Source organism: Cucurbita pepo, chromosome LG18, assembly GCF_002806865.2.
Source record: "Cucurbita pepo subsp. pepo cultivar mu-cu-16 chromosome LG18, ASM280686v2, whole genome shotgun sequence".
Taxonomy (NCBI): Eukaryota; Viridiplantae; Streptophyta; class Magnoliopsida; order Cucurbitales; family Cucurbitaceae; genus Cucurbita; species Cucurbita pepo.
Genome location: NC_036655.1, coordinates 6312845 through 6339570, shown reverse-complemented (window position 1 = coordinate 6339570; position 26726 = coordinate 6312845). Strand labels below are relative to the sequence as shown.

The 26726-nt window shown below is 39.5% G+C and overlaps 6 protein-coding genes across 6 annotated transcripts; 3 read left to right on the top strand and 3 right to left on the bottom strand.

Moving 5' to 3' along the window:
- The first annotated feature begins 423 nt into the window (after positions 1 to 423).
- On the top strand, positions 424 to 6485 carry LOC111779865 (probable E3 ubiquitin-protein ligase XBOS32). The gene is made up of 12 exons (XM_023660041.1): positions 424 to 1571; positions 2168 to 2227; positions 2299 to 2370; positions 2456 to 2631; positions 2716 to 2876; positions 3153 to 3211; positions 3315 to 3361; positions 3574 to 3714; positions 3838 to 3926; positions 4209 to 4650; positions 6148 to 6218; positions 6399 to 6485. Exons 1-10 carry the CDS (start codon positions 1377 to 1379, stop codon positions 4616 to 4618), a joined length of 1410 nt encoding a protein of 469 aa, XP_023515809.1. The 5' UTR covers positions 424 to 1376; the 3' UTR covers positions 4619 to 4650; positions 6148 to 6218; positions 6399 to 6485.
- LOC111779868 (VAN3-binding protein-like) lies at positions 5726 to 7503 on the bottom strand. The gene is made up of 7 exons (XM_023660045.1): positions 7302 to 7503; positions 7137 to 7220; positions 6995 to 7063; positions 6563 to 6926; positions 6300 to 6476; positions 6105 to 6203; positions 5726 to 6028 (listed from the first exon to the last, which is right to left on the bottom strand). The coding sequence occupies exons 1-7, from the start codon at positions 7461 to 7463 to the stop codon at positions 5754 to 5756; spliced, it is 1230 nt and encodes a 409-aa protein (XP_023515813.1). The 5' UTR covers positions 7464 to 7503; the 3' UTR covers positions 5726 to 5753.
- A 1935-nt stretch (positions 7504 to 9438) lies between these two features.
- LOC111779871 (transcription factor IBH1-like 1) lies at positions 9439 to 10465 on the bottom strand. The gene is made up of 2 exons (XM_023660048.1): positions 10277 to 10465; positions 9439 to 10165 (listed from the first exon to the last, which is right to left on the bottom strand). The coding sequence occupies exon 2, from the start codon at positions 10162 to 10164 to the stop codon at positions 9613 to 9615; it is 552 nt and encodes a 183-aa protein (XP_023515816.1). The 5' UTR covers position 10165; positions 10277 to 10465; the 3' UTR covers positions 9439 to 9612.
- A 3350-nt stretch (positions 10466 to 13815) lies between these two features.
- LOC111779861 (protein ECERIFERUM 3-like) lies at positions 13816 to 19025 on the bottom strand. Its single transcript, XM_023660038.1, has 11 exons — positions 18605 to 19025; positions 18304 to 18524; positions 17982 to 18214; positions 17645 to 17864; positions 17426 to 17553; positions 15926 to 16182; positions 15726 to 15833; positions 14780 to 14986; positions 14593 to 14703; positions 14336 to 14509; positions 13816 to 14162 (listed from the first exon to the last, which is right to left on the bottom strand). Exons 1-11 carry the CDS (start codon positions 18659 to 18661, stop codon positions 13998 to 14000), a joined length of 1881 nt encoding a protein of 626 aa, XP_023515806.1. The 5' UTR covers positions 18662 to 19025; the 3' UTR covers positions 13816 to 13997.
- Positions 19026 to 21806: 2781 nt separating this feature from the next.
- LOC111779863 (pentatricopeptide repeat-containing protein At2g37230-like) lies at positions 21807 to 24464 on the top strand. The gene has a single exon (XM_023660039.1). It carries the CDS (start codon positions 21917 to 21919, stop codon positions 24200 to 24202), a length of 2286 nt encoding a protein of 761 aa, XP_023515807.1. The 5' UTR covers positions 21807 to 21916; the 3' UTR covers positions 24203 to 24464.
- A 1040-nt stretch (positions 24465 to 25504) lies between these two features.
- On the top strand, positions 25505 to 26556 carry LOC111779870 (tetraspanin-15-like). Its single transcript, XM_023660047.1, has 2 exons — positions 25505 to 26162; positions 26260 to 26556. Exons 1-2 carry the CDS (start codon positions 25551 to 25553, stop codon positions 26554 to 26556), a joined length of 909 nt encoding a protein of 302 aa, XP_023515815.1. The 5' UTR covers positions 25505 to 25550.
- The last annotated feature ends 170 nt before the right edge of the window (positions 26557 to 26726 follow it).

Below are 26726 nucleotides of genomic sequence, written 5' to 3'. Positions count from 1 at the left end.
CACACAATGTTTCATTTGACGTCTATTTAGTTTTTTTTTTCTTTTTTCTACTCAATGTTTTTAAAACTTGATGAATTTAAAATTTCATTAGATAAAATTTATTTTTAATTTTGAATCATTTATTGAAAATTAGACTAAAATGAAGAATAAATAATAAATTTATTAAACACAAAATTAAAATTTTAAAATCGGATCAGACTATAACTTTCATTGTTATGTAATCAGAGTTTATAAAATGTAACTTGACTTAAACATTATGCCTGAATTATTAAAAATTATAATAATATCAACAAGAAGCATGCACCAATTCAACTTAACAAATCATATATTATAATTATGATATAGCGTGCTAATATTCAAAATCTAAAAATAATTAATTAGTCNAAAAAAAAAAAAAAAAAAAAAAAATCGAGCAGACCGGGTCATCCTTCCTTGTGCTCTCATCATCGAGCAGTATGAACAAACCTTGGCGCCCAAATGTTGGATTGGGCATTCAACAACAAAGCTTGGAGGTAGGAATAAGTACTGGCGAAGCTCAGAAATGGAGGGAAGCAATCATTTGGAGGAATGAATGGAGGCAAGCACTGAAATGGTGGGACAACGCCTGGAGAGGAAAACAACGATTCAACTACCGAGTTGACTGAACATAATGTCTAATCATTGGGACACGCTTTCAGGCTGTGTAGGAAAAGGTCATCGTCTCCATTAAAACAATTTCCCACTTGGGATTTCTTCTTCACATTCCCTTCTTTCTTTTATGGAAATTATGATTCAATGTCGCTACATTCTTCTATAATCATCGTACCTTTCCTTTCTTCTTAGGCTATCTTCTTTGAGAAGTTGCAGAGATTTCCAGGTGGAAGTGCTTTCTCTGTTACTTCTCATAAACACTTCTTGTTGGTATGTTTCAATATTGCTTCTTACATTTTCTCTGAATCAGCGTCCGTGTTCCGAGATTCTTTTGTTATTGATGAAAATCGGGTATTTGGAATTGGGTTGGCTTTGATTTCATCAGCTACTTTTTGCTTCCCGACATCTCGGAGTTCACGAAATTTGGTTAATGTCTTATACATTAGCCCCAAAACAGGTTATGCTGGTTCGAACCTAGATATTCTCCTTTCTTTTTACTCGTCTATCATTATCTTAGGTTGGTGAATCTTGGGTTAGTGGAATTCTAGCAGTTGCAACCAACCCTTTTGGATGTCTGGAGATTTCAAATTTGGTTGTTATTTGTTTGCTTGAAACGAATATATATATATTTATTGGTGCATGGATAGGTCGCTTTTCCATACTTTAAGGAGTTTTCTGATGTTCAGTTCCATTTTAAGGAGTTTTCTGGAGCTTCGATGCTGTTAGTTTCTTAACATTTGAATGCCATGAAACTCTTAAGCGCTGTGGTAAACTCCTTTGGATGTTCTGCATCTGGGGAACGTTTAGTTTCAGCTGCAAGAGATGGGGATTTTCAAGAAGCGCAGGCTTTGTTGGAGTGTAATCCTCGGTTGGCACGCTACTCAACTTTTGGTGTTCGAAATTCCCCCCTCCACTTCTCTGCTGCTCATGGCCATCACGAGGTACTTCACTCTTTAAATGCAGACTCATAATATTTTTGAAGCTAGTCTCACTCTATAACGGCCTTAAGTTCATCGATTCTCTTTAGACTTTTCCTCAAAGTTTTTAAAATGCGTATGCTATAAAGAGGTTTCCACACCCTCATAAAGAGAGGGTTTCGTTCTCCTCCTCAACCGATGTAGGATCTCACAATCCACCCCCATACGGAGCCCTCGTTAGCACTCGTTCTCTTCTCCAATTGACATGGGACCCCTCAATCCACCCTCCTTCGGGGCCAGCGTCCTCGTTGACACTCGTTCCCTTCTCCAATTGATGTGGGACTCCCAATCCACTCCCCTTTGAGCCCAGCGTCCTTGCTGGCACACCGTCTCGTGTCTACCCCTTTCGGGACTCAGCCTCCTCGCTGGCACATCGCCTGGTGTCTAGCTTCGGGCTTCCATCAAGGTTTTTAAAACACGTCTGCTAAAGAGAGATTTCTACACCCTTATAAAGAATGCTTCGTTCTCCTCCCCAACTGACGTGGGATCTCACACACTCCCTTTAAGATTAGAGAATCTTATAGGCTGTTGTCATTGTGCTTGTTCTTACATGTTTGCAGATAGTCCATCTTTTGCTTCAGTCTGGAGTTGACATTGATTTAAGGAACTATAGGGGTCAGGTATTACACTTTCTTCAAATTCAGTATGTATCTTGTGTTCATCATTGCCTGCCTTACACTTCGGTACACAGACTGCTTTGATGCAAGCTTGTCAACATGGTCACTGGGAAGTTGTTTTGATTTTAGTACTTTTTGGAGCCAACGTGAGTAATTTATCATTCATGTTAGCTATCACGTTCATAATGTGAGCAACTTATTAGTCATTCATAAATTTGTTGCACATTTTAGGTCCATAAAGCAGATTACTTGAATGGAGGCACTGCACTTCATCTAGCTGCTACAAATGGTCATTCCCGGTGCATCAGGCTTCTTCTTGCTGATTATATTCCAAGTATACCGAATTTTAGGGAAATAATGAGTCAAATAAGAGATAATGAAGAACCAATCTCAGAGTTTGATCATAAGTACATATTGAATTCCTCTTCATGAAAAAATTCCTGGTTGAAATGCTTACTATGGTTCATTAACATCATAATTTTGTGTTCCAGGGCCTTGTCTCAGTTTATCAACCAATCAGCAGATGGAGGCATTACCGCCCTACACATGGCGGCTCTTAATGCGCAAGCTGAAAGCGTGCAGTTACTTCTGGAATTAGGGGCATCTGTTTCTGAGGTGACTATAGGCGATGGAACCGTAATTGATCTAATAGGTTTCTCCCTTTGAATTTTTGTCTTCTCTTTCACTAAATCAACTTGAGACCTTCTTTTCCAAGTTAGCCTTCTACTATCCTTTCTAATTCACCATCTTACATGTTTATAACTCTTTCGTTTCACAATAACAAAACATGATCACAAAGTTATGGCATTACCTCTATAAATGTGCTTCCTTGTCCTTCTATTTTGTGGGCAAGTGAAGAGTGCTTGAGCAGTTTGATTTTTTATCCCTTGCGATGATATAAGCAGCCTGTCTGTTGCAACTTTCGTAGGTCCTGGGAGTACAGCTCTTCATTATGCTGCATGCGGTGGTAATGCAAAATGTTGTAAAGTATGTACTCCACTTGAAGGAAAAGAATCGGAAATGGGATCAAATGAACGTATTATTTTTTTCTCTTTGAAAGGATATTGCTTACTGTTTTCTATTCTTGTAGCTTTTGATTGCATGGGGTGCCAGCCTGACCACTGAAAATGAAAATGGGTACGTAATATACAGTTGGCTTATTCTTTGTACTCTGTGAACTTGAATCTTTCTTTATGTTTGGATCCTGTTACAGCAGGTCACCTCCTGAACATAAGAAATTAGCTTAGGTTCTTTTAATTACTTGGGTACTCATTAGCGAACTATTTCCTAAAATTGATAGCAGTAGTGGTTGTGTAAAACTGAACTTTTTTTTTCTTGTTCTCACACAGTTGGACACCTTTGATGGTCGCTCGCTCATGGCATAAAAGTTGGCTCGAGGACATTCTCTCCACAGAGCCTGTAGGCCGGCCAAAACTTATTCCTTCTCGTTATCTATCTCTGCCCCTTATGAGTATTGTTCAAATTGCTAGGTAACTGGAATTCGTTATGTTCATTCTACTGCTTATCCTTCACACAATGATGAATGCAGTAGTTCATTCTACTGCCATGATGAGTGAAATTGAATTCTGAATCCCTTTTGGATCCATTTGCAGAGAATATGGATGGAATAGTAAGTCTGCCCCTGGATGCCAGGATCCATGCGTTGTCTGTTTAGAGAGGAAGTGCACGGTAGCTGCCGAAGGTATATGATTAACTTAACAATATCATATACTTGACTTGAGAATTATGTTCTTATTTCCTCATCTTGCATAACCCAACTTATTTATGTGAACATCATTTCTGTTGCTAAATTGTTCTATTAAAGTTTTAACAAGTTTGCTGAGTATGAGCAGAAGTTTGAACTTCAATGTTTCAAACATAATGAACTTTGAAGTGTTAGATTCTGTAGTCAGCCCAGCTAGCTATTACGTCTTTTGGTATGTGGGGTTGTTGAAGGGTTGATAAGAAATCCAATGTCCTGCAGGTTGTGATCATGAATTCTGTACTAGATGTGCCTTATACCTCTGTTCTACAAATTGCGGGACAACCATTTCTCGTGGCCCTCCAGGTTCAGTTTCTTGTCCGCTCTGTCGCAATGGCATAGTGTCATTCGTTAAGCTTCCTGAAAAAGCACTCGTTAAGGAAGTTGCAAGAGCAAGTTTTTTACTTCCAATAGGCCAACGTTCTCACGAGACACCATCAAAAGCTACCCCCTTAACCTCCCAGCTTCGATCGCTTGAGTTGTGTCATGTCGACGACACTTCTCTGGGAGTTTCCTTTTGTTGCCAGAGACTTCCATCAATCAATCTCTGTCGTGAAACGCCGAATATATGTCACTCTTTAGTTCCACGTTGTGTCAACCGGAACTTGCAGAACCACTTGGCCAGATATTAAAGGCGAGGGCTCCAGTAATCAACTTATCACAGGTCATTCTCTTCTGTAGCTAATCAATATGTAATCCCTGAGAGTGTATGCTGATACTGTTTGGACCTTATTCATGTTTGTTTCCATCTTTCTTGATTGAATCCTTACTTCATTGTTAGTAGTTTGATTTTGACCTTCATTTGCTGTAAATATGGGTCAGCCATTGTGGTTTGTAGAAGCAATGTACATAAGAATTATTTAGTGGCTTGGAGTTCACTTTTCTTCTTTCTGAAAGATTTTATTGAGATGCCACCTCAATTGGAGGTGAAACCTCTCCCTACAGGACACCGAGCGGTGTGCCAGCGAGGATGTTGGGCCTTGAAGAGAGGTGGATTGTGAGATCCCAACTCGATTGGAGGTCGAAACCTTATCCTAAAAGACTCCTTTTAAAAACCTTGAGGGGAAGCCCGAAAGGGAAAGTCCAAAGAAGACAATATTTGCTAGCGGTGGGCTTGGGCAGTTACAAATGGTATCAAAGGCACACATAGGGCAGTGTGCCATCAAGGACGCTTAGCTCCGAAGGGGGATGGACACTAAGCGGTGTGCTAACGAGGATGTTAAGCCCTGGGGGGGGNGGGGGGGGGGGGGGGGGGGGGGGGGGGGGGGGGGGGGGGGGGGGGGGGGGGGGGGGGGGGGGGGGGGGGGGGGGGGGGGGGGGGGGGGGGGGGGGGGGGGGGGGGGGGGGGGGGGGGGGGGGGGGGGGGGGGGGGGGGGGGGGGGGGGGGGGGGGGGGGGGGGGGGGGGGGGGGGGGGGTTACGAGATCCCTCATCGATTGGAAAAGGGGAACGAGTGCCAGCAAAGACGCTGGGCTCCGAAGGGGGACGGATTATGAGATCCCACATCGGTTGGAGAGGAGAACGAAACATTTTTTTATAAGAGTGGAAACCTCTCCCTAGCAGACACGTTTTAAAAATGTGAGGTTGACGGCGATATGTAACGGGCCAAAGCAGATAATATCTATTAGCGGTGGACTTAGGGGGTTACAAATAGTATCAGAGCCAATGATTGCACCATATTACAAAAAGTAATAATGTGGATGCTAAAAGAATATTCTCATACAATTTAAGATGAACATATGTACTAATTAAATTACAAATTTTGAATTTAGGAAACACAGTAAGATGCATGAAGTAACACCATAACATCAGGACACGAAGGTTCATACTCATGTAAAAGAATGAGCAGAAAGCATGAGCATTTGATTATAGTGGTTGCCCATATCTTATACTTATGATAATCATTCGCCATGTCTAACTTGAATGTGCCCTTATTTGTCATTAAAACAATGAGATAACATGTATGAATCTCCTCATCGACGTCGTCAATGGCGCCTGCATCTTCATCCCTATATAACTCGACGAACATATCTAACACCACACCTGCATACATCAGTTAATTAGTCAAAGCTTGTAGAATCAAAGCCTTCATAAGTATTGATCTTATAACAGAACGTACCTTCTTGTTTGGTCTTCAACATATTGAGCTTTCTGATCTTCAGAATCACTTTCGTGTCGTTGTGTTGGACAATGGAGATGGATCTCTTCTTGTACGTTCCTGAAAAAAGAAAAGGTATACAATCTTTTAGTAAAAGCAGATAAAGATTTGACTGTCATTTTTCTCTGATGTAATGAAATAGCTGCATATTCTTACCATTTGGTGACTCAACTTTGAGAAGAACACCTTTAGCAAGCATGGATCTTGATTTTTCAAGATTGAAATCAATCTCAATCTCATGGTTGTCTTCTATAGGAAGCACGGATGCAACTCCTCCAGTTGATTTGTTTTTGTAGTCGGATCTTGCTTTAAGCGTGGCTGCTCCTTTCAAGGCTGCAAAAGAAAGAACAAGATTTGGCATTGATTATGAACCCAACACAAGATTCCAAAGCTGGAATATCAGAATGAGTATATTTTACATGTGGCAGCAGCAGCTGTGAGCGTGAGGATATCCCTGGCAGTGGTACTGCTCAAGGCTGACCCAATCACACTGCTAAGCTGTTCCCTTTTGGCGCCCATTGCTTGGGCCACTTGTTCGCACTGTGCTGCCACTAAAGCGGCTGCAGAAGCCACAGCAGCCTCCCTACCGCAGCCTGAGTTGTCATCCTTCGATCTTGAGGTGTCGGCTGCAATGGCTGCAAGTGCAGCTGCTACACCAGCCACGGATATAGCTGCATGAATTTCAGCCCTCTGAAGCCTATTTTCATCTTTTCGACTCTGTCTTATGTTACTTAGCCATTTCTTTATTGACAAGTTCTTGAATGGCACGATTTTCCATTGAAACTACAAGGACAGTGAATTTATATTAGATTTGCCACTGAATTTATAAACTTGTTGAACCATAAACTTACCCATTTCTTTCTGAAATTACTGCTGTAGTTCAACTCCGGATGCATTGCTTGCTGCATCCATATAAACGACTGAAAAAGAAAAGAAAAAAAAATTGATGCTTATGAATTCAACAAGCATATCATTTTACTATAATCATGATACCTTCATATCATTTGATTTCCATGGTGGTATGGATTTGACATGATCTTCAGCTTCCATCTTTACAGTTTTCTGCACTCTCTGAATCTATCAATAAATCCCATAATTGATTACTTTGATCTTCCTGAAACATAACAAATGGCAGAAAACAAGAAATGTTGTACTCACTGGAAAAGGATCTGAACGATCCTTGATGGGGGTGTCTAAGAGAGCTAGAGATTTCTCAGGGTGCAGCTCAGGGCTTAGAGTTTGAACTGCAAAACTACACCATGCTCGTGAAAGCATGTCCATAGTCTCAGGATGTGCAGGCGAAGGGGTTGTGGGTTCCATTTTGAGTCCAGAATGAAGCAACTGAGCTAGCTTAGAGAAAGTTTAGTTGTGGGGTAAATAAAGGGCAATGAAAAGGTCACATCCAGGCGCATATATAAACCAGAAGCTGTAGAGCTAAGCATCAAAAAAACTAAAGCTGATGCAGTGGTAGGTCTCCATGGAAGAGCTGTCCAAGGGCCACCACTTAGCACCTCTCGATCATAAAAGAAAAGGCCATAATAACCAAAGCATGCTTCTTTGGACAACTTATATCTTGATAAAAAGGACTGGGGACGACATGGCTCCATTAAAACATAACTTGTTAGGAATCATGGACCTCCACAATGGTATAATATTGTTGGTTCGAGCAGGGAAACGCACCCCTTTTTATAAAAGTGTTAAACTTTTCCATAGTAGAGTTGATGCTAACGACGATAGTAACAGGCTAAAGTGGACAATATATGCTACTTGGGCACCTGTTGATGGCAATTGTGGACTTTGGAGGGGTGATTTTGCAAATTGGTTAAAGGTGTGTCTAAACCATCATTATGCTCCTCAAGCTTTGATGTAGCATCTCATTATGTTAAAAGTCTCTTTTAAATTAAACTTTTTTTAAGGCTGTGATTAAGGATCATGAACCTCAATCATGATGTTATATTATTAAAGGACAATATAGTCAATTTGTAAGTTAATTGCTTTAAAAAGTAGCTCAAACTACATAAATCAATGAAAGGAAGTCCATCAATGGAGCATACTATGTTATATACATAGGCCCATTTTTGCCAAATCAACCCTGGGCTATGTTGCTTCCAAAATAGCCCATCACAAATTTTAAGCTCACAGCCGAAGAGTCCGAGCAATCATTCTAGAAGAGTTAGAATTCTAACATTGTATCGGGACCTATGAGCCAAGAGACAGTCTCACGTAGCTAATCAACCTATTAACAACGTCTAATTAGATTTGAAATAATGTGCTTTAAAACTTTATTCCAAAGGTTACATTTAAAGAGGTTTTGTTAATGATTATATTCCCGATATCTCCTAAAGACATTACATCTTCACTAATCTCATCATTTGAGTAAATAATAGTATTAGAGGTAAAGGATTCCTTGTTTATGTGTTTACAATCCATAGCTTCATTATTTCAAACTAAATATCATTAACAAATAAAAGTTATTTTCTTTCCAGCTTTACATATATATAAACACTACTCGACCGAATACCCCATGTTCTATACATAGCTTCCCCTTAAAGTTTTTAAAATGTGTCGGTTAGTGAGAGGTTTCCACACCCTTATAAAAATGTTTCATTCACCTCAATCGACGTGAGATCTCACAATTCACTCCTTTCAGGGCCCAACATCTTCGTTGGTGCTCATTCCCTTCTTTGATCATGCGAGATCTCACAATCTATCCCCTTCAAGATCCAGCATCCTTACACTGGTTGCTCTCTCCAATCCATGTGGACCTCACATAATCACCCATTTGAAATTTAATTCTTCTACCCATACACATCAATTGGAATGGCATCATGTGATACTTCATGATACTAGAAGGTACCATTGAGAGAGAGAGATAATGGGTAAGTGGGTTAGTAACAACGACACGACCAAACCAAGAATGACGTAGCAATGTTTCTACGACCATGTCTATACCATCGATCGATATCGATCTGGTCAGAAGTTTAAATCCTCACTCAAAATTTGGACACACCCAACAAACCCACATGCATTAATAATACTCACCCCCCTCTCATCCATCAACTTTGGATTTGGGGAAAAACCTACACACACTCAACACCCCTCTTTCCCAAGTAAATGCCTTCAATAGGAAACCCCCTCACACACAATACTCAATTTTCCACTCTCACCAGCTTCCTTCATACACGCAATGCCAGAAAAAAAAAACACACCATACTTTCACATACTCAATTTTCACTCACACCAATGAATACCCAATCCAATAATGTGTATAAATTAAATGACTTTAAACTTTTAAACGAACCCAATTCTAAAAAGGGTAATAATATATGTCTTAACTTACATAAAATTTAATATGTACAAGACCATGTTTTCAAATTATCACTACATTTAACTCCCAATTAGCTATACATATGTTTAAAGCAAAAGACCATAAGTTTCACCATCCATTCATCATACCAATGTTGGATACTCATAATGATGGTGGCGCTACGTATGCAGTCGTTGCAAGACACCGCATGACATCAACCTGAGTTTGAAGAGCCAAAATGTAATCTAGGGTTTCTTCAATTAACGAAACTTCATCCATAAATTCACCTCCGGGAACCAACCCACGAAGCATTCTTGTTCTTTTTTGCACCAACCTTTTTGCAATCCACTCAGCACCCGCCTTCCTACATTTTTTCCTCCGCCCCACACGGCGGCTCCGTTTCAGAATCTTCCCACTACACCACGAACTTCGCGTGATTTTTGAACTGCTTTCCTTGATTCTCTCGCATACAGCACGACCCAATACGCCGTTAGCCACCAGGAAGCTGCCGTCATGGACGGAGGTGCCAGCAATGACAGCTCGGCTCCAACGAGTGGCACAGTTTCTGGAGGACGCCAAAGCAATATCGGCGGATAACTTTATGGCCCTTTTTCTGTCGGCGACGGTCATGTTTCGGTTGGTGGTTGTGTATATTTGAAGACCCATCAGCCATTTCTTCAAAAAATCTCGTTTCAACGAATTGGGATTGCTCATTCTAATATTTAAAAACAAAAAAACAACAAATTATCAGGGGAAATTGGATCAAAGATAGAACATTATTGAAAAGTTGATGAAAAAAATTAGAAAAAAAAAAGAAAGAACATACCTGGGAAATTTGTGGTTTAATGAGAGAAAGGATTATTAGTTGGGAAGATTTAGAGATCCGAGAGAGAGAAAAGCATGGGAAATAGAAGAATGTGCAGAAACCAATTTATGTGGTTAAAGGAGGGAATTGGTGGGCCATTTAGAGAGAGACACAGCACATGCAAGCACATGGACTTAATGTCCCACCACCAAACCCTAAAGGGTATACACTATATATATATATATATATATATCAACAAATTATAAATTATAAAGTGAAAAAAATAAAGAGATTGTGATTAATTAAAGGGAGGTGGCGCCATTAGTCTCTATTAACCCTTTAATTAATACCTTTTCCTAATTCAATTAGCATTTGTCTTTCTTCTTCTTCACTCACAACATATATTCATTAATCTAATCTTAATTACTTTTAATATCCCCCTTAAGTAGATTTCTGTCGTTTTCTCTTTTTCTTTTTTTTTGAATTTCTATTAATTTAAATCCATTTGCGACTAAAATGTTCGTATCTTGGATGATATTAACGTTGATTAGTAAGGTTGTTAGTGTGGGATCGCACGATGGTTGGGGAGAGGAATGAAACATTTGTTATAAAGATGTGGGAACTTCTCTTTATTAGACACGTTTTTTAAATTGTAAGACTAATGACCATACGTAACGAGCCAAAACAATTAGTGGTGGATTTAAGCTGTTCTAATTAGTGTATTTATACAAACCGTGAGGCTGTCGTTTTCTCTTTTTCTTTTTCACGTCGTTATCTCTTTTTCTCTTTTGAATTTCTATTAATTTAAATACATTTGCAACTAAAAAGTTTATGTCTTTACTATTCACGTTGGGGTTGAAGAGAGAAATAAAATATTTTTTACAAGAGTGTGAAAACTTCTCGTTAATAGATGCGTTTTAAAATCGTGAGATTGATAACGATGTGTGATGGATCAAAGTGGACAATATTGGCTAGTAATGAGTTTGTATGCTATTTAAGAAATGACTATGATTTATGATTGAGGTTAAACTGAATGGAAGAATATGGATAGAAGGTTAAAGTAAAGGTTGGTGATGATAATGGAAATGAATAAAGGTTGTAAGTGGGGATGATGAGGAAGCTTGAGCATCAGGGTTAAGCTTGTTGGTCAAACCCAAGGCTGTTGTGGCACTGTTTGGAAGTTGGGCTGACCACAGATATATCAAACAACTTCTCACCAACACTGTCAAATCATTACCACTCAACGAACCCATACCATATGGGAGAGTTCATCCATATTCAATTTCGTTACTTTAGTGTTAATATTGACGTATCTTTGATATGATATCATCTACTTTATTTAAATTTGATATCCTTTTGTAACAATTCAAGTCATCGCTAGCAGATATTGTCTGCTTTGGTCCATTACGTATTGTGTAACAGTTTTAAAACGTGTTTACTAGGAAGAAGTTTCCACACCCTTATAAAGAATGTTTTGTTCTCCTCTCTAATTGATGTGGGATCTCACACTTTTATAATTAACCGAGATGCTATATCCTTTTGAAAGAAGGTATGATTGGGATGAAAGCACAATGATGATTGACTACAAAGCTTTTACCGCACTTAATTATAGTAAAACCGACCATCCCTTTCAAAATCAAATCACACCCACATGAGCTTGAGCAGGTATCTTAAAAGGGTTAAAAACAAAACGAAGAATTGAATCGAATCGAATTGAATTGAAGAAACACATGTATGAGATCAAAATTGAATCTTGGGCTAGGTTATATAATTAACACATGATCTTTGAAGAAGCTAAGGCAGCGGCGGAAAGCAAGTCAACTCAAGCTCGTCCAAAAGGGGCTTTGGTTGGGATTGGCAGGATCCGTAAAACATGCAAATGGGGCAATGGGTCCTAGGCGATGAGGAATTGTAGGGCATGTGGGAAGGGGCCAAGAGGAAAAAAGATTAAAAAAAAGGATGTTTTTCATGCACCCAAATCACCAAGAACACATCCACGTGCTGCCCAATTCTTCCTCAATCAAACTAAGCTTAATTTTACCATCCTCCACCCACCTTGGTAACTCATTTTGTGCCAATACCTCCAACAACGCCCACGTGATGATGCTACAAACAAATTCATTCTCATTAACTCCGGATTATTGATTAAGAAATAATTTGATTTGGAATGCAATGTATTTATACTTAATTCATTTAATTGGGACAAGTTTTAAGAATATTTTAAATGAAGTAGAATCAATGGCAGCCCCTGATTTGCGGCTCTACTTTAGGAGCTAGTGTCTGTCATCCTACACGAGGCCTCAATATGTGAAGCTCAAAACAAAACCAGTTGGGCTATGTCGCCATGTATCGTGCCACCCACATTAATTATTTATGTGTGTCCTCTTCAATATGGATAAAATGTTTCCAACTATGTTTCAAAGCACTTTTAGGTGTGCTCTCTTGGTTGCCAATAGTTAGTTACGATCCCTTGTCATAGTCTCCAATTCTAGTTGTTGGCGATTAGTGGATAATGATTGAGATCAGAAACCAATGCCTCGTGACTTAAACTAGAAATTGAAGATCAGTGACGGGAGATCGAGACAAGATAATGAAAACTTTTCTCTAATAAACCGTTTTAAAAACGATATGTAACGTCATAACTTATGGGACAAACACCAAAGCTATAATTTGTTTTTGCTTTGATTAACGTCATCTTATTTTAAATTGAATTAAAATGTTTCAATATTTTATATAGCTCACCGTCAAAGTACATCCACGTGAAACCTTAATTTTTCAACTAATCACGGTATCGTGAATGAGATAAGAGCGCAAGAGAGGTCCCATGATGATCCTTTGATTGCCAAGAGAGCATTGAATGGTGGCCATGTGAAGTGAGGAAGGTGGGGCGCTTTGTATCCTTCTTATATCGTGACATTACCTATTGTGTGTTTGTCCTTCTCGGTTTTCATACCTTTATGAGGAATGTTTCGTTTCTCTTTTCAACCAACGTGGAATATCACAATCCACCCTCTTGGGAGCCAACGTCCTCACTGGCACACCACTCGATGTCTGGCTCTGATACCATTTGTAACAGCCCAACTCACTTCTAACGGATATTGTCTGCTTTGTCATACAATTTTAAAACGCATCTACTGGAGAGAAATTTTCATACTCTTATAAGAAATGTTTCGCTCCCCTCTTCAACAGATGTGAGATCTCACGTTATAATGGCTAACCATTATTAAATCCATAAAAGTAATGTTGATATTGTTTCCTTTTTTTTTATTATTCCATCATGATAAAAACTAGTTATTTGTGACTTTTTGTGCGATATTATTATTATTGTTGTCACGAGTGATGATAGTGTTTGTCCTAATGTTAAGGATTTATTCCTCAATTTTCGCAACCAAACATAAAGGACCATGTTATCAAACGTTTGCTACGTACAAACGACATGCCACCTTTTCAATGTTTTCATGCTTTTCTTTTTTTTTTTACTTCACAAGACTCTACAAATCAATTAAACAAGTGGGTGCTAATGACAAACAACTATGAATCCAAATTACGAGTTCACAAGATTTGGAGTCTAAGCCATTGCATGGCAATCAGATACTGCTTTCTTTAATTATGTTGTCAAACCATACACACACATATATATATAGTAACATGATGCAAAGAACAAAAAAGGGCTTTGCAATATGGTGAAATGCATCCATGTTACTTTCTTCATTGCAGTGAGAGGATCAAAGGGTAACATTTTTTATTTGGAGGAGATTGGTTTTAGGCCATGTTTTAGAGCTGCCTCCCAAACCAGGTCAATTCTGTCCACGTCCAATGCCCCAACTTCATGGTGCGTCCAGCCTTCCAAGTGGTGCACCACCCCGCCTGCATGACATGCATGTACCACTCCTCGGCTCATCGTATACTGCCCAAACAACATCAACTAATTATAATGGTATGATAGTGTTCACTTTTAGTATAAGCTCGACCTCATTCCAATGCAATGCAGATGTATTCCTTACTTATAAATCTATGATCATTTCTTAAATTAGTCAACGTGGGACTCTCTTCCAATAATTCTCAACAATTGATTCTTACCTCGCAGTTGCCTAGGCCTTGTACATCGTCGGGCAATCGCATGGCAGCTAGGTCGCCGTAGGTGCAATCTCTTCTAAAAGCCAATATGGGAGGGACTACAAATTGATGAAAGTGAGTACCACTTGGGGCCCAACTCTGCTCTCTTGGAGTGATCCACTTCCCCACGATCCATGTCTGTTTCATTTTCACAACACATCACCATCAGTTGACATGAAATAGCCATAAATAAAGATTTCATGGCAATGGCAACCAATTACCTTGCAGTTGCGGGCAGCTTGGTACTTGGTTACCTGAACCAAGTAGCTTTGACACTCCGTAGGGGCTTCCTTTTGTATTTTCTCAAATCTCTCGGTTGCAAGTGTAAGCATCTAAAACAAATTTAAACTTCGTTTATCACATTGTAACAGTTTCATTGAATAATTTCTCGAGTAAAGAGAGACTTACAAGGACTCGAACTTTCCTCCGACAAAGGTAGAGAGCAATGGCTCGTCCGAGCTTGGAAGTTGCGCCGGTTAGAAAAACTTCCTTAACATCCTTTGGAATTTCATTAAGAATCACTGCAGCTGTTAGGGTATTTCCATGCACAACTCTTACCCTAAGATCTGGATGCTTCTCCACAAAAAGTGTTCCTCCACCATTCAAAGCTTCATTCTGTTCACAAAATTAACCACTCACACTTTAATTGCTTTCGAACTTTATTACGAGGATTATGCGTTAGAAATCACGACTTTCTACAATGATATGATATTGTTCACTTTAAGCATAAGCTCTCGTGGTTTTGCTTTGGGCTTGCCAACAATCCTCCTCTCGAACAAAGTATACCATAGAGCCTCCCTTGAGGTTTATGTAGCCCCCGAACAGCCTCCCCTTAATCAAGGCTCGACTCCTTCTCTGGAGCCCTCGAACAAAGTACACGCTTTGTTCGACACTTTAGTCACTTTTTTACTACTCCTTCGAGGCTCACAATTCTTTGTTCAATATTTGAGGATTCTATTGTCATAGCTAGTTTAGGGCATGGCTCTGATACTATGTTAGGAATCACGACTCTCTACAATTACATGATATTGTCCACTTTGAGCATAAAGCTTTCGTGGTTTTGGTTTGAGCTTTCCCAAAAGACCTCATACCAATGAAGATCTATTCTTTGCTTATAAATCCATGTTCTTCGACTCAATTAACCAATATCCGGGACATTATGGGTCAATATTTTATTAAAAAAAGTATAATAAATTGAATGTATGGTAAAGAATTAATTAAGAGCAGCAGTCTTAAATGAAAGAACATGATTCATGTCGTCACAAGATATGAGATGAAAGCCATTGAAAGGAATTAATGTCCTCCACCAACCCTATTCAGAGATGATCAGAGTTACATAAAGGCAGAGGCCTACCTTATTTAGTGCAGCAAGGCTGATGACCTTAACCCCTAGCTTGTCAGCTCTCAGAATTGCTTCTTCTATGTGATTGTTGATGCCTTCTCTTGCAAATGGCAAGAAATACTGCCATAAACAACAATAACCCCACCCCCACCAAATTACTTCTTTGTTTCTCTTAGTAAATGAGAGCTTAATTATGAGATTGAAGAAGTTACCTGAAACCCAAATCTTGGAACAGCCCATGTCTGATGAAGCCAATCTCTAAGATTGTAGAAGCTATAAAGGAAGGGTTTTGAGCGTCCCCACATGACAAGCATCACTATGAAGGCAATGGGCCATAATGGAAACAAGGACAGCTTTGTAACAAAGGGACGTGAAGCGAAAAATCTTGACACAAATGGCGCATGCATTGATGAAGTAATATCCACCACATGGGCTAGAAATACGAAGTCAGGCACCTTCCCATTCTTTCCTGCATTTATTGTAAAACCCAAATTAAATTTCATCTACTAATTTGCTTCAACAAATTCTACACTTTCTATCAACCTATAATTCAAATCTATTGAATTGGCTAAAAAGTTTCCTAAAACCAAGCCTTGTTCATATTTTATTTTCTCGAGGAAAGGTACGGTATGACTTTCTAATAGTGTTGTGACATCCCACGTCGATTTAAAAGGGAAATGAAGCTTTTGTTATAAGAGCATACAAATCTCTCCCTAATAGACATGTTTTAAAATCATAAGGCTGACGACAACATGTAACAAATGGTATCAGAACCAGACACTAAGTTGTGTTCCAACGAGGAGGTTGGTATTCAAGAGGGTTGGATGGTAAGATCCCACGTCGATTGGAGAAGAGAACTAAACATTCATTATAAGGGTGTGGACACATCTCCCTAATAGATGCGTTTTAAAACCATGAGGTTGACGACACATCTCCCTAATAGATGCGTTTTAAAAGCATGAGGTTGACGACATCATGTAATGAACAAAAACTGTAACGGCCCAGATCCACCGCTACCAGATATTGTCCTCTTTGGGTTTCCCCTCAAAGCTTTAAAACGCGTCTCCTAGGGGAAGGTTTCCATACCTTTATAAATGGTGGTTTGTTCTCCTCCCCAACCAACCGCCTTCGGGGCCAGCGTCCTCGCTGTCACTCTTTTCTTCCTCCAATCGACGTAGGACCACCCCCAAATCCACCCCGCTTTGGGACCCATCGTCCTTACTGGCACACCGCCTCGTGTCTACCCCCTTCGGGGAACAACGAGAAGACTGACACATCGTCCAGTGTCTGGCTCTAATACCATTTTTAAGGGTGTGGAAACCTTCCTCTAAGGGATGCATTTGATCCAACCCTAAACCTTCCTCTAAGGGTGTGGAAACCTTCCTCTAAGGGAAGCCCGAAAGGGAAAGCCTAAAGAGGACAATATCTGCTAGCGGTGGATATGGGTGGTTACAAAAATGGACAATATCTACTAGCCGTGGACTTGGGCATTTAACACCGTCATAAATGATTTTACTCCTAAAATCTGCACACTACGAACCCTTTTGAAGGCGTGAACATGAGAGCCGTATCTTTATGAACTTTAGCACTTCAATGAAAAGTTGTAAGCCACCCCCATTAATGAGGATGACTGAATCGAGTTGGGTTTTGGTAAGAAAAGTAATATCAAACAAAAATAGAGCAGAAAAGAAAGGGAGAGATGGGAAACGGACCCGCTTTTGAGCTCATCTCTTTATGCAATTCCCATGAGTTCTTATGGACTGTGTTTCCAATGGCATCAAAGAGAGGCATGAAGAGGCAGAAATTGCTCCCCTTCTCTGTACGGTGAAGAGTATGGTACCTAAAACAATCCCCATCAACACCAACACTACTCATTCAGCTTTGACCAATGCCAAAAACAAAAGTAACAAAAAGAAATAACCCCTACTTACGTGGGAGTGTAGAGAAGATATCGAAGAATTGGGACTGCTTCAAACAGCCGATGTGGTACAATTTCGACATTGGAAAGCCCTAAGCATCTGAGGAAATCAAACACCAAAACGTAGCAGAAGATCATGATCGTTGATCCATAACCCAGAAGACTTGTTCCAAGAATTGGCGCTCCAATTACCAAACTCCACGCAAGATGTTCTAGAAATGTCGCATTTCCAGCTTTATTGGAAACAGAACAAAACAAAAAAAAAACAAAACTTTCAGAGATTAAAGACAAAAGAACATAAAATAAAACAACCCCAGAAGAGATTTAAGTTCAAAAAATTGCTGGGTCACCTGTGAAGGACTGTGGGACTGGAGAAGAATGGTGAAGCGAATGGTAATGAGTAAAAAGGTAATGGGTATGGAAGAATCTATGGAACATGTAAAACAATGGCTCTGCAATTCCCACATGAAGTATCAGAATTGCAATTAACCCTTTTGTGTTCCAAAGGGGTAGATTTCCAAGCCAAGGGAACAGGTACACCATCATGGAAGCCATTAAACTTTGAAGTATCAAAAAATTATCCCTGAAAACAGAAAAAAGTTTCAATCTTTGAACTTTTCTCCCCCAACCCAGATAGAAATAAGTAGTTGTGAGTGTAATTTGGATGTATACCACTCCCATTCCATATCAATCTGCTTGAAATCAACACCTTGTTGAATAATCCGTCGGTTTCTGGTCAAGAAAAGCATGTTGCTGTAAGAGCTCCAAGCGACATGAATTCCCATTCTGAGTAAAGAGAGCAAAAGAATATGGAGGCACCAATTTTGTAAGATGTTCCCGTCTTGATATAACGAGTAGAACCCATTTGCAAGCAACGGCCCATAAAGCAAATACTGCATCAATTCATTCAACAAAGTATCAAGACATGCACATCAATACCAAACTAAACAGTAATTTCATCAAATTTGAATACCTTGAGCGACCCCAAGTTCTCCCATGGCCAAGATGATAATGGAGCAACAACAACCATTGCTTTGGAACCAACAATTGTGTAGGATGTGTATTTTGTACTAAAAAATGAAAAACAGAGCAAAGAATTAGACAGAACAAAGCTCTGTGCTTGGCTGAAACAAGGAATCTTCTAATCTTCTTCTTCTTCTTGTTCTTCTTGCACTTGCTTTTCCAAATTGCCCCAAAGGTGTGACCTTTATAAATGCTGCGAAGGAATCAAATTGGCGATATGCAAAGAAGTTGACCAAAGTTCATATTCACACACTCCCTTATGCACACACATATATATACATGTTAGGAGTGTTTGGTTATGGTTAGGGGGTGCTTAAGTTGTGGTGGCGGCCAAAACCCATACCCATAGACGCGTTTCTGTAGTTGAATCCCATATTGTGGCACAGCTGTAGTGATGGCACATAATACTACCCTCAATTTAATGCGTGATATGGTTGGGAGAGTAGGGGCTAGTTTGGACTTTTTCCTTTTTCCTTTTTCCTTTTTGGCTTGGGGCTGTTGTTTCTGAAACCTCACTAAATTACTACTCAAAGCGTCGAGCATGTGTCCACGCCTACACCCTTAATAGCCCTTTCTTTTTGCTTGTGCTACGAGGAGCTTACAAGTTGTCCGTTACTAATGACTTCCATATTGCGGAGAGGACGAGTGACAACTATGGACCGACATCACATTTGATTATGCATCTATAGTTACAACGTTTGGTTTTGGTTTATATTTTGATTGTCGTTTGTTTCTCTAAGAAGTAGGAGCGGATCCATGTAGGGACATCCAGTTACGAATTTATGTACATAACTTTGTAATGTAGTTTATGCAATTGTGTGAGATTCCACGTCGGTTTGGAAAAGAGGACAAGACGTTGTTGAGGATTATTGAGAGTGAGTCCCACATTGGTTAAAAATCATGAGTTAATAAGTGAGGAATACTATCTGCATTGGCACGAGGCATTTGGAGAGCTCAAAGCAAAGACATGAGAGCGAGTTGTGATTCCTAACAGACTATCCATATCATGGTGTGAAAACCCTTTTCTAATAGACATGTTTTAAAATTTTAAGTAAAACCCAGAAGTAACGCTAACAAGAACCAGACATATCTGCCAACTCAGCATTATTTAGTTTTAAAAAATGAGTAAAAAATAAAGTTTAATTAGGATAAGAGGTGGTTGGTTGGTTGATTGTGATTTAGGAGGAAAATGAGGGTTAAAATCATCCAGATGGCATTCAAATTCTGCCCTGCCCGTCCTGCCCGCCCTCTCACTTTTCTTCTTTGACTAATTTCCCTTTTAAACAAGGGCAGCCTTATTTATATTTTTCATTTTCCACTTAATTTAATTAATATCCTTTGAAAAAAAAAAAAAAAGAGTTCAAATTTTACTCTCCAACTTAAGGTGGCCGACATCATTAATGCTAGTCCATAAAAAAAATATAATTAAAAAGAAAATACTTTTATTTATTAGCAACCTTAATTAATTTCATTTTATTGTATTTATCCCTAAAAACATGCATGCCCCAACTATATCTGAAAACTTTGATATTTTTAATATTTAAAAATATATATCCGTTTTAATTAAATTCAAATTATAAACTTTTTATTAAAAAAAAAAAAAAAAAAAACGATCCTTTTAGGGTTTGAATTTCCAAACCGACCATTAAAAATCCACTATACACGTGCCTATTTCAAAATTAATCGAATTATTTTCAAATTTGTGATTGAATTTTTGAATTTGATATATGGGTTGTTTTTGGAAAGAATTAATAGAACACGTTTTGGTTATAGTTCATTAGATGGTTTGAAGAAGCTAATGTCACGAGCCACATGGATAGTATGAACGAACTTAGGTAAGTTTGAAAGTTTGAATGGAAGCAGATAGAAATTGTTGTTATATTTAAGATTTAAGGATGTTGGAGTTTATGATTATGAAGTCATAATTAATTGAATACACATGGAAGCAGGCAGGCAGGCAGTTGGGGCAGTGAAAGTTGGGTGATTATATTGCAATAAATACAATGAAATTGCATGTTAATTTTGTCAATACTCATACATCAACGCCTAAACTCCCAACGCCATCTCCAAACCACCTGCCCATAACCTCCATATTATGGACACCTAAGTTTGATCATACGTTTTTATTTACGCAACCGATATGAATTATGATTGAATTTGGCAAGCTTTATATTACTCACAACTTTCAATTTACACGACCTTTTGAATCTTACTCGATGAAATCTCTATCTCTTTCTTTTTATGGCATCGATGTCACGTTCATTCTTAATAAGATTGTTGACAGGATAACATGTGGCTTTAAGTATGTGTGACCATCTATCGTACTTATCATATAGCAATATTTTGCATAAATATATAGCATAGGGTACCCTAAGTTAGGTTTATTTTTAGAATTCCTTAATTTGTGAGGCCACCCTATCTGACCCTATTCTTTTCTTCTTATTTGTTTTCAATGCAAATTAAGACATTTCAAACACGACGTTAATGAGCGTAAAATTTTCAAAATCTTTAATAAAGATTGAAATTTAAAGGCATATATGCAGTAAGAGAATGGTAGGCATCTCCAAACCGAGTAGAAAAGAATGAAAGATTTATGAAGAGAAAATGGCAATTTATTCCGTTTGTTGGTATCATACCCAAGTTTCTCACCATGGGCTTACCAAACTCAAAACTCACCCCTACATCCCTAGCTCGTATAATGAACGAGTGTTCATAAGATCGATGACCTTATTATCTGAACTACTTAACCTAAATTCTAAAAGTTGGGTTGGGCTGAATTTTTGGATAATCGAAAATTCAGTTCAATTTAGCCACAGATATATGGAGAGAGCCTACCCCATTCGGCAATCGCCCTACCCATTATCCAACCACGACAACCCTTCACAACTAGAAATAAATCACATTTAAAGATGGGGAACATAAACTTTTTGCTTTAATACTATATTTCAAAAATTTTAATATTTTTTTTTTTTAAAAAAAATCGTTGGCAGAGTAATTGAGATGGGCCAACCTGTGTTCTAAGCTTCAGGTGGGCTTGCTCTGATGCAGACTTGGGCCCAAATTTTAAACCCGGTCCTGCTTGATAGGGATGGGCTGTNTTTTTTTTTTTTTTTTTTTTTTTTTTTTTTTTTTTTTTTTTTTTTCTTCTTCTTCTCCCTTAAACCCTAAACAGACTTTGCTCTGTCACTCTCTCTGTGTCGATAGATCTGTGTCTGTACAAAGTTCAAATGTTTTGAGATTTGAAGAAGAAGTCTTATCATCCATGGCTCACATTTCTTTATCTAAACCTCACTACAGCCATCTCAAGGTTCTTTCCAGTTCTTCAATTTCGAAACCAATCTCCTTCAATTCACTTCATTTCTTCAGCTCCATTCAAGATCCAACCACCACAGCTACTCAAAATGAAAGCCCTAAAGATCCATTCGTCAGTTCAGATGCCGCAGTGCCTCAGCCCGTGGAACCGGTGGCTGTTAATGGCGGCGACCAAGTTAAGCGAAGCATCCCTAGAGGTAACCGTCGTAACCCTGAAAAATTAGAGGATATTATTTGTAGAATGATGGCAAATCGTGAATGGACAACACGTTTACAGAATTCGATTAGGTCGTTGGTTCCCCAATTTGATCACTCTATTGTTTGGAATGTGTTACATGCTGCTAAAAACTCGGACCATGCCCTCCAGTTCTTCCGATGGGTAGAGCGATCCGGCTTATTCCAGCATGATCGTGGAACACATTTCAAAATAATTGAGATTTTGGGTAGGGCTTCAAAGCTTAATCATGCCCGTTGCATTCTTCTTGATATGCCCAATAAGGGCGTTGAATGGGATGAAGACTTATTCGTTATAATGATTGATAGTTATGGGAAAGCTGGGATAGTTCAGGAGGCCGTGAAAATTTTTCAAAAGATGAAGGAATTGGGTGTTGAAAGGAGTATTAAATCTTATAATGTTTTGTTTAAGGTGATTTTGAGGAGGGGGCGGTATATGATGGCGAAGAGGTACTTTAATGCTATGTTGAATGAAGGCATAGAACCAACTTGCCATACCTATAATGTAATGCTTTGGGGTTTCTTTCTGTCGTTGAGGCTTGAGACAGCCAAGAGGTTTTATGAAGACATGAAGACTAGAGGCATTGCCCCTGACGTTGTTACATATAACACTATGATTAATGGTTATTATCGGTTCAAAATGATGGAGGAGGCGGAGCAATTCTTTACTGAGATGAAGGGGAACAATCTTTTACCAACAGTGATAAGCTATACTACTATGATAAAAGGTTATGTTTCTTCCGGTCGAGTAGATGATGGATTGAGATTGTTCGAAGAGATGAAGGCTGTTGGTGTGAAGCCAAATGACTTTACTTATTCGACTCTGCTGCCTGGTCTCTGTGATGCAGAGAAAATGTCCGAGGCGCGTCAAATTTTGACAGAAATGGTGGACAAGTATATTGCTCCAAAGGACAATTCAATTTTCATGAGGTTGTTATCTTGCCAGTGCAAGCATGGTGATTTGGATGCTGCTATGCATGTGCTGAAAGCTATGATTCGGTTAAGCATTCCAACAGAGGCTGGGCACTACGGTATTTTGATCGAGAACTGTTGCAAAGCCGGAGTGTATGATCGGGCAGTTAAGTTGCTTGACAAGCTTGTAGAAAAAGAAATCATTTTGAAACCACAAAGTACTCTGGAAATGGAGGCTAGTGCGTATAATCCTATAATTCAGTATCTGTGCGACCATGGGCAGACTGGAAAAGCTGAAACGTTTTTCCGGCAGTTGTTGAAGAAGGGTATCCAGGATGAAGTTGCATTCAATAATTTAATCCGTGGCCATTCCAAAGAAGGGAATCCTGAATTGGCATTTGAAATCTTGAAAATCATGGGTAGGAAGAGTGTTTCTAGGGATGCAGAATCTTACAAGTTGCTAATCAAGAGCTACTTAAGTAAAGGTGAACCAGCTGATGCTAAGACAGCTTTGGACAGCATGATTGAAAGCGGACACTACCCTGATTCGGCGTTGTTTCGATCGGTGATGGAAAGTCTATTTGCAGATGGGAGGGTGCAGACCGCGAGCCGAGTGATGAACAGTATGTTGGATAAAGGAATAACAGAAAACATGGACTTGGTTGCCAAGATTCTGGAAGCCCTTTTCATGAGAGGTCATGTGGAAGAGGCATTGGGACGAGTTGATTTGCTTATGAGATGCAGTTGCCCACCTGATTTTGACAGTCTTTTATCTGTTCTTTGTGAAAAGGGGAAGACCATTGCTGCTCTTAAGCTTTTAGATTTTGGGTTGGAAAGAGAATGCAACATAGAAGTCTCAAGCTATGAGAAAGTACTTGATGCGCTGTTGGCAGCGGGGAAGACGCTGAACGCATACTCAATTCTATGCAAGATAATGGAGAAAGGAGGGGCCAAGGAGTGGAGCAGCTGCGATGATCTGATCAATAGCCTGAATCAGGAAGGGCACACAAAGCAAGCTGATATTCTCTCAAGAATGATAAAGGGTGGAGACAGAATTCGGCGTAAGAAAGCTTCTCCAGCTGCTGCTTGATTGATTATCAACTCCTCCTCCCCTGTTTTCCCTTTTTCTCCTTTGGAATGATATTTCATGCTTCACGCCTTGAATAACACTTGGGTTGTTATTCGATCCAATATACTCAAATTGTAGCTTTGATCTTTCTAGTGTTCTTTTTTCCTCCCCTGTTTTTAATTTGTTCAGTTGATGAATACTGAGGGCTTTGATTTTCTTTGAAGAACCTGGAAATGTAATCACCATTTTCTAATTGATGATTTAACACGATTTAATAGATTCAAAATATTCCAAATGAAAGCAATTAGCAGTAAATACATCCCTACATGCGAAACAAGAACAAAAGCAAAACAGAGCATAAATGAAAGAAAATCAAATAGAGCATAACTGTAGCCGAAGGGACCCTGGCCTCCTAATTAAGAAAATCAAATAACTTAATGACTTCATTTCCATCTCGGGTGGCGATTCTCCTTATTGTTCTTGCAAATTTCACGGTCATGCTTGTCTAGGTATGTTGCTTTGTCCAAGGTTGTTGCCTGTGACAGATAAGCAGTTCAAGGTGTGTTGCTTGTGACAGATGTCCTGGCCTTGCTTGTCCAAGGTGTGTTGCCGGTGACAGATGAGCAGTCCAAGGTGTGTTGCTTGTGACAGATGTCTTGGTCTAGCTTGTCCAGACCTGTTGTTCATAGTTGCATGGCTGTTCCAAACCCACCCTTCCCCTTTTTACATGTTTTCATCTTAGATAAGTCTTTTACTATTTCACATTGGATCAATATGTGGTGTATGACCGTCCACCAAAACCATGTCAACTGAGAGTTGAATTCTTGAGCTATTGAGAGTAATCGCTGAGCATGTACTCCTTGTAGCCTCTATTGGAGAGGACTTTTCGAGCGCCGTTGTTGTTGGCAGGGACGGTGTGAAGGCGAAGATGGTGAAGACGAAGAGGAGGAACATGACGAACAGGTAAATCCAGAGAAGCCATTATTCCAGGAAAATAATCTACATAACATGTGCCATTATTTCACCCTGAAACAAAAATTATTAAATGGAGTGTAATTGCATTTCAAAATATCATTAATCTCCTAACTTATGGGAAGTAAAGAAGATATAGTTAAAGTTTTGGACTGTGTCAATAAATTCATAAATAAAGATTTTTATTTGGAGTCGTCAAAATAGCTCGAGTAAACTAGTTCTAAGCTTACTCCTACTATTTCTCATCTCCTCAAAACCATGAAACCTCCCACCTTTGACTTGTTATAACAAAAACTCATAATTATTACACATTAATCACACGCATATCATCTCATCTATATATATCATTACTTACATTGCTGGATTGGGTGCCATCTTTACTTTCTAATCAATAACAATGGCAGAGAATAACAATGCAAACGTCGTTGCAGAGGAAGCCGTTGCAATCGTGCCGGTTGAAGACAAGCCCTGCACAGACAAAGAAGCCGGGGGCAGCGGCGGCGGCGATGTCCCGGCGACAAAAAACAAAAACCCATTTCTTGAAATAAACAACTTGGACAAGGCGTTGGCCACAATGACGCTGATATTCTCGATCCCAATATTGGGGTTTATCGTGTGGATATTCTACGTCAGATACTCCGACTGCGAGAGCATTCTGAAGCTGCCCAGTTTCCAGGTGGAGATCGGCATTGCCCTCATATTCTTGTTTCTGATCAGCAATGGCGTCGTTTTCCTCAGGTCTCGCCACCCTGTTTTGGGGCTTCTCATCGTCATGGTGCCATTGTTGCTGATCTTCATAATTGGGCTTGCGCTTGTGGGTGCGTATAAAATGGAGAGCCGCTCTGTTGCCGCCTCCCCCAAGTGGCTCAGATTGAAGGTCTTCGACGAAGCCCATTGGCAGGACATTAAATCTTGTATTTATGACACCGGCGCCTGTGATGATTTGGTCTCCAGAACTCTGATGCTTAAATCCTACGACTTTAGTCTCAAGAAGCTGACCTCCATTGAGGTAAAACAACAATCCTCCTTATAGTTTCCACAATAATCCCATGTTTTGTAACTCTGTTTCGAATTAAGATGTGTATGCGTGCGTGTTTATGTGCTAGGCCGGGTGCTGCACGCCGGCAACAATCTGCGAAATGGAATATGTAAACGCAACGTTCTGGACGAAGAAGGAAGGAGTACCAAACCCATCAAGCCCATACGTAAGTGAGTGCAATTTATGGGACAATGACAGGGGAAATTTGTGCTACAATTGCTTCTCCTGCAAAACAGGGTTTCTCAAAACTCTGCAGGCGAAATGGTGGAAGCTCGGCGTTTTCCTCATCCTTGCCTCTCTTTTACTCTTCCTCGCTCACCTCATCTTGTTCCTCTCCTCCGTCGTCAAGCAGTTCCGGAGTTAGCCTCAGTACGGCCGCGACGACACCCATTTCCGGCCAGTTTTTGCGCTTTCATTTTATTGCTTTTTGCAGAATTTTGCCTGTATCATTCTTTTTGATTTCTCGTAAGCATCCTTCTGACCTCCTATGTATATTTTCATCCATCTTAATTTAAATTCTTTGGTTTTTGTTTC

Bases quoted from the DNA above. Each gene is read 5' to 3' on its own strand.
- LOC111779871 (XM_023660048.1), bottom strand. From the start codon at position 10,164: ATGAGCAATCCCAATTCGTTGAAACGAGATTTTTTGAAGAAATGGCTG.
- LOC111779865 (XM_023660041.1), top strand. From the start codon at position 1,377: ATGAAACTCTTAAGCGCTGTGGTAAACTCCTTTGGATGTTCTGCATCT. The intron at 2,877-3,152 runs GTTTCTCCCTTT...CAACTTTCGTAG, and splicing joins AACCGTAATTGATCTAATAG to GTCCTGGGAGTACAGCTCTT. The intron at 3,362-3,573 runs GTACGTAATATA...GTTCTCACACAG, and splicing joins ACCACTGAAAATGAAAATGG to TTGGACACCTTTGATGGTCG.
- LOC111779863 (XM_023660039.1), top strand. From the start codon at position 21,917: ATGGCTCACATTTCTTTATCTAAACCTCACTACAGCCATCTCAAGGTT.
- LOC111779868 (XM_023660045.1), bottom strand. From the start codon at position 7,463: ATGGAACCCACAACCCCTTCGCCTGCACATCCTGAGACTATGGACATG. The intron at 7,221-7,301 runs GTGAGTACAACA...ATTTATTGATAG, and splicing joins ATCGTTCAGATCCTTTTCCA to ATTCAGAGAGTGCAGAAAAC. The intron at 6,204-6,299 runs GTAAGAATATGC...TTCTTTTTTCAG, and splicing joins CAAAGTTGAGTCACCAAATG to GAACGTACAAGAAGAGATCC.
- LOC111779861 (XM_023660038.1), bottom strand. From the start codon at position 18,661: ATGGTTGTTGTTGCTCCATTATCATCTTGGCCATGGGAGAACTTGGGG. The intron at 18,525-18,604 runs GTATTCAAATTT...GAATTGATGCAG, and splicing joins AGAACTTGGGGTCGCTCAAG to TATTTGCTTTATGGGCCGTT. The intron at 18,215-18,303 runs GTATACATCCAA...TTCTGTTTTCAG, and splicing joins ATTGATATGGAATGGGAGTG to GGATAATTTTTTGATACTTC.
- LOC111779870 (XM_023660047.1), top strand. From the start codon at position 25,551: ATGGCAGAGAATAACAATGCAAACGTCGTTGCAGAGGAAGCCGTTGCA. The intron at 26,163-26,259 runs GTAAAACAACAA...TTTATGTGCTAG, and splicing joins AGAAGCTGACCTCCATTGAG to GCCGGGTGCTGCACGCCGGC.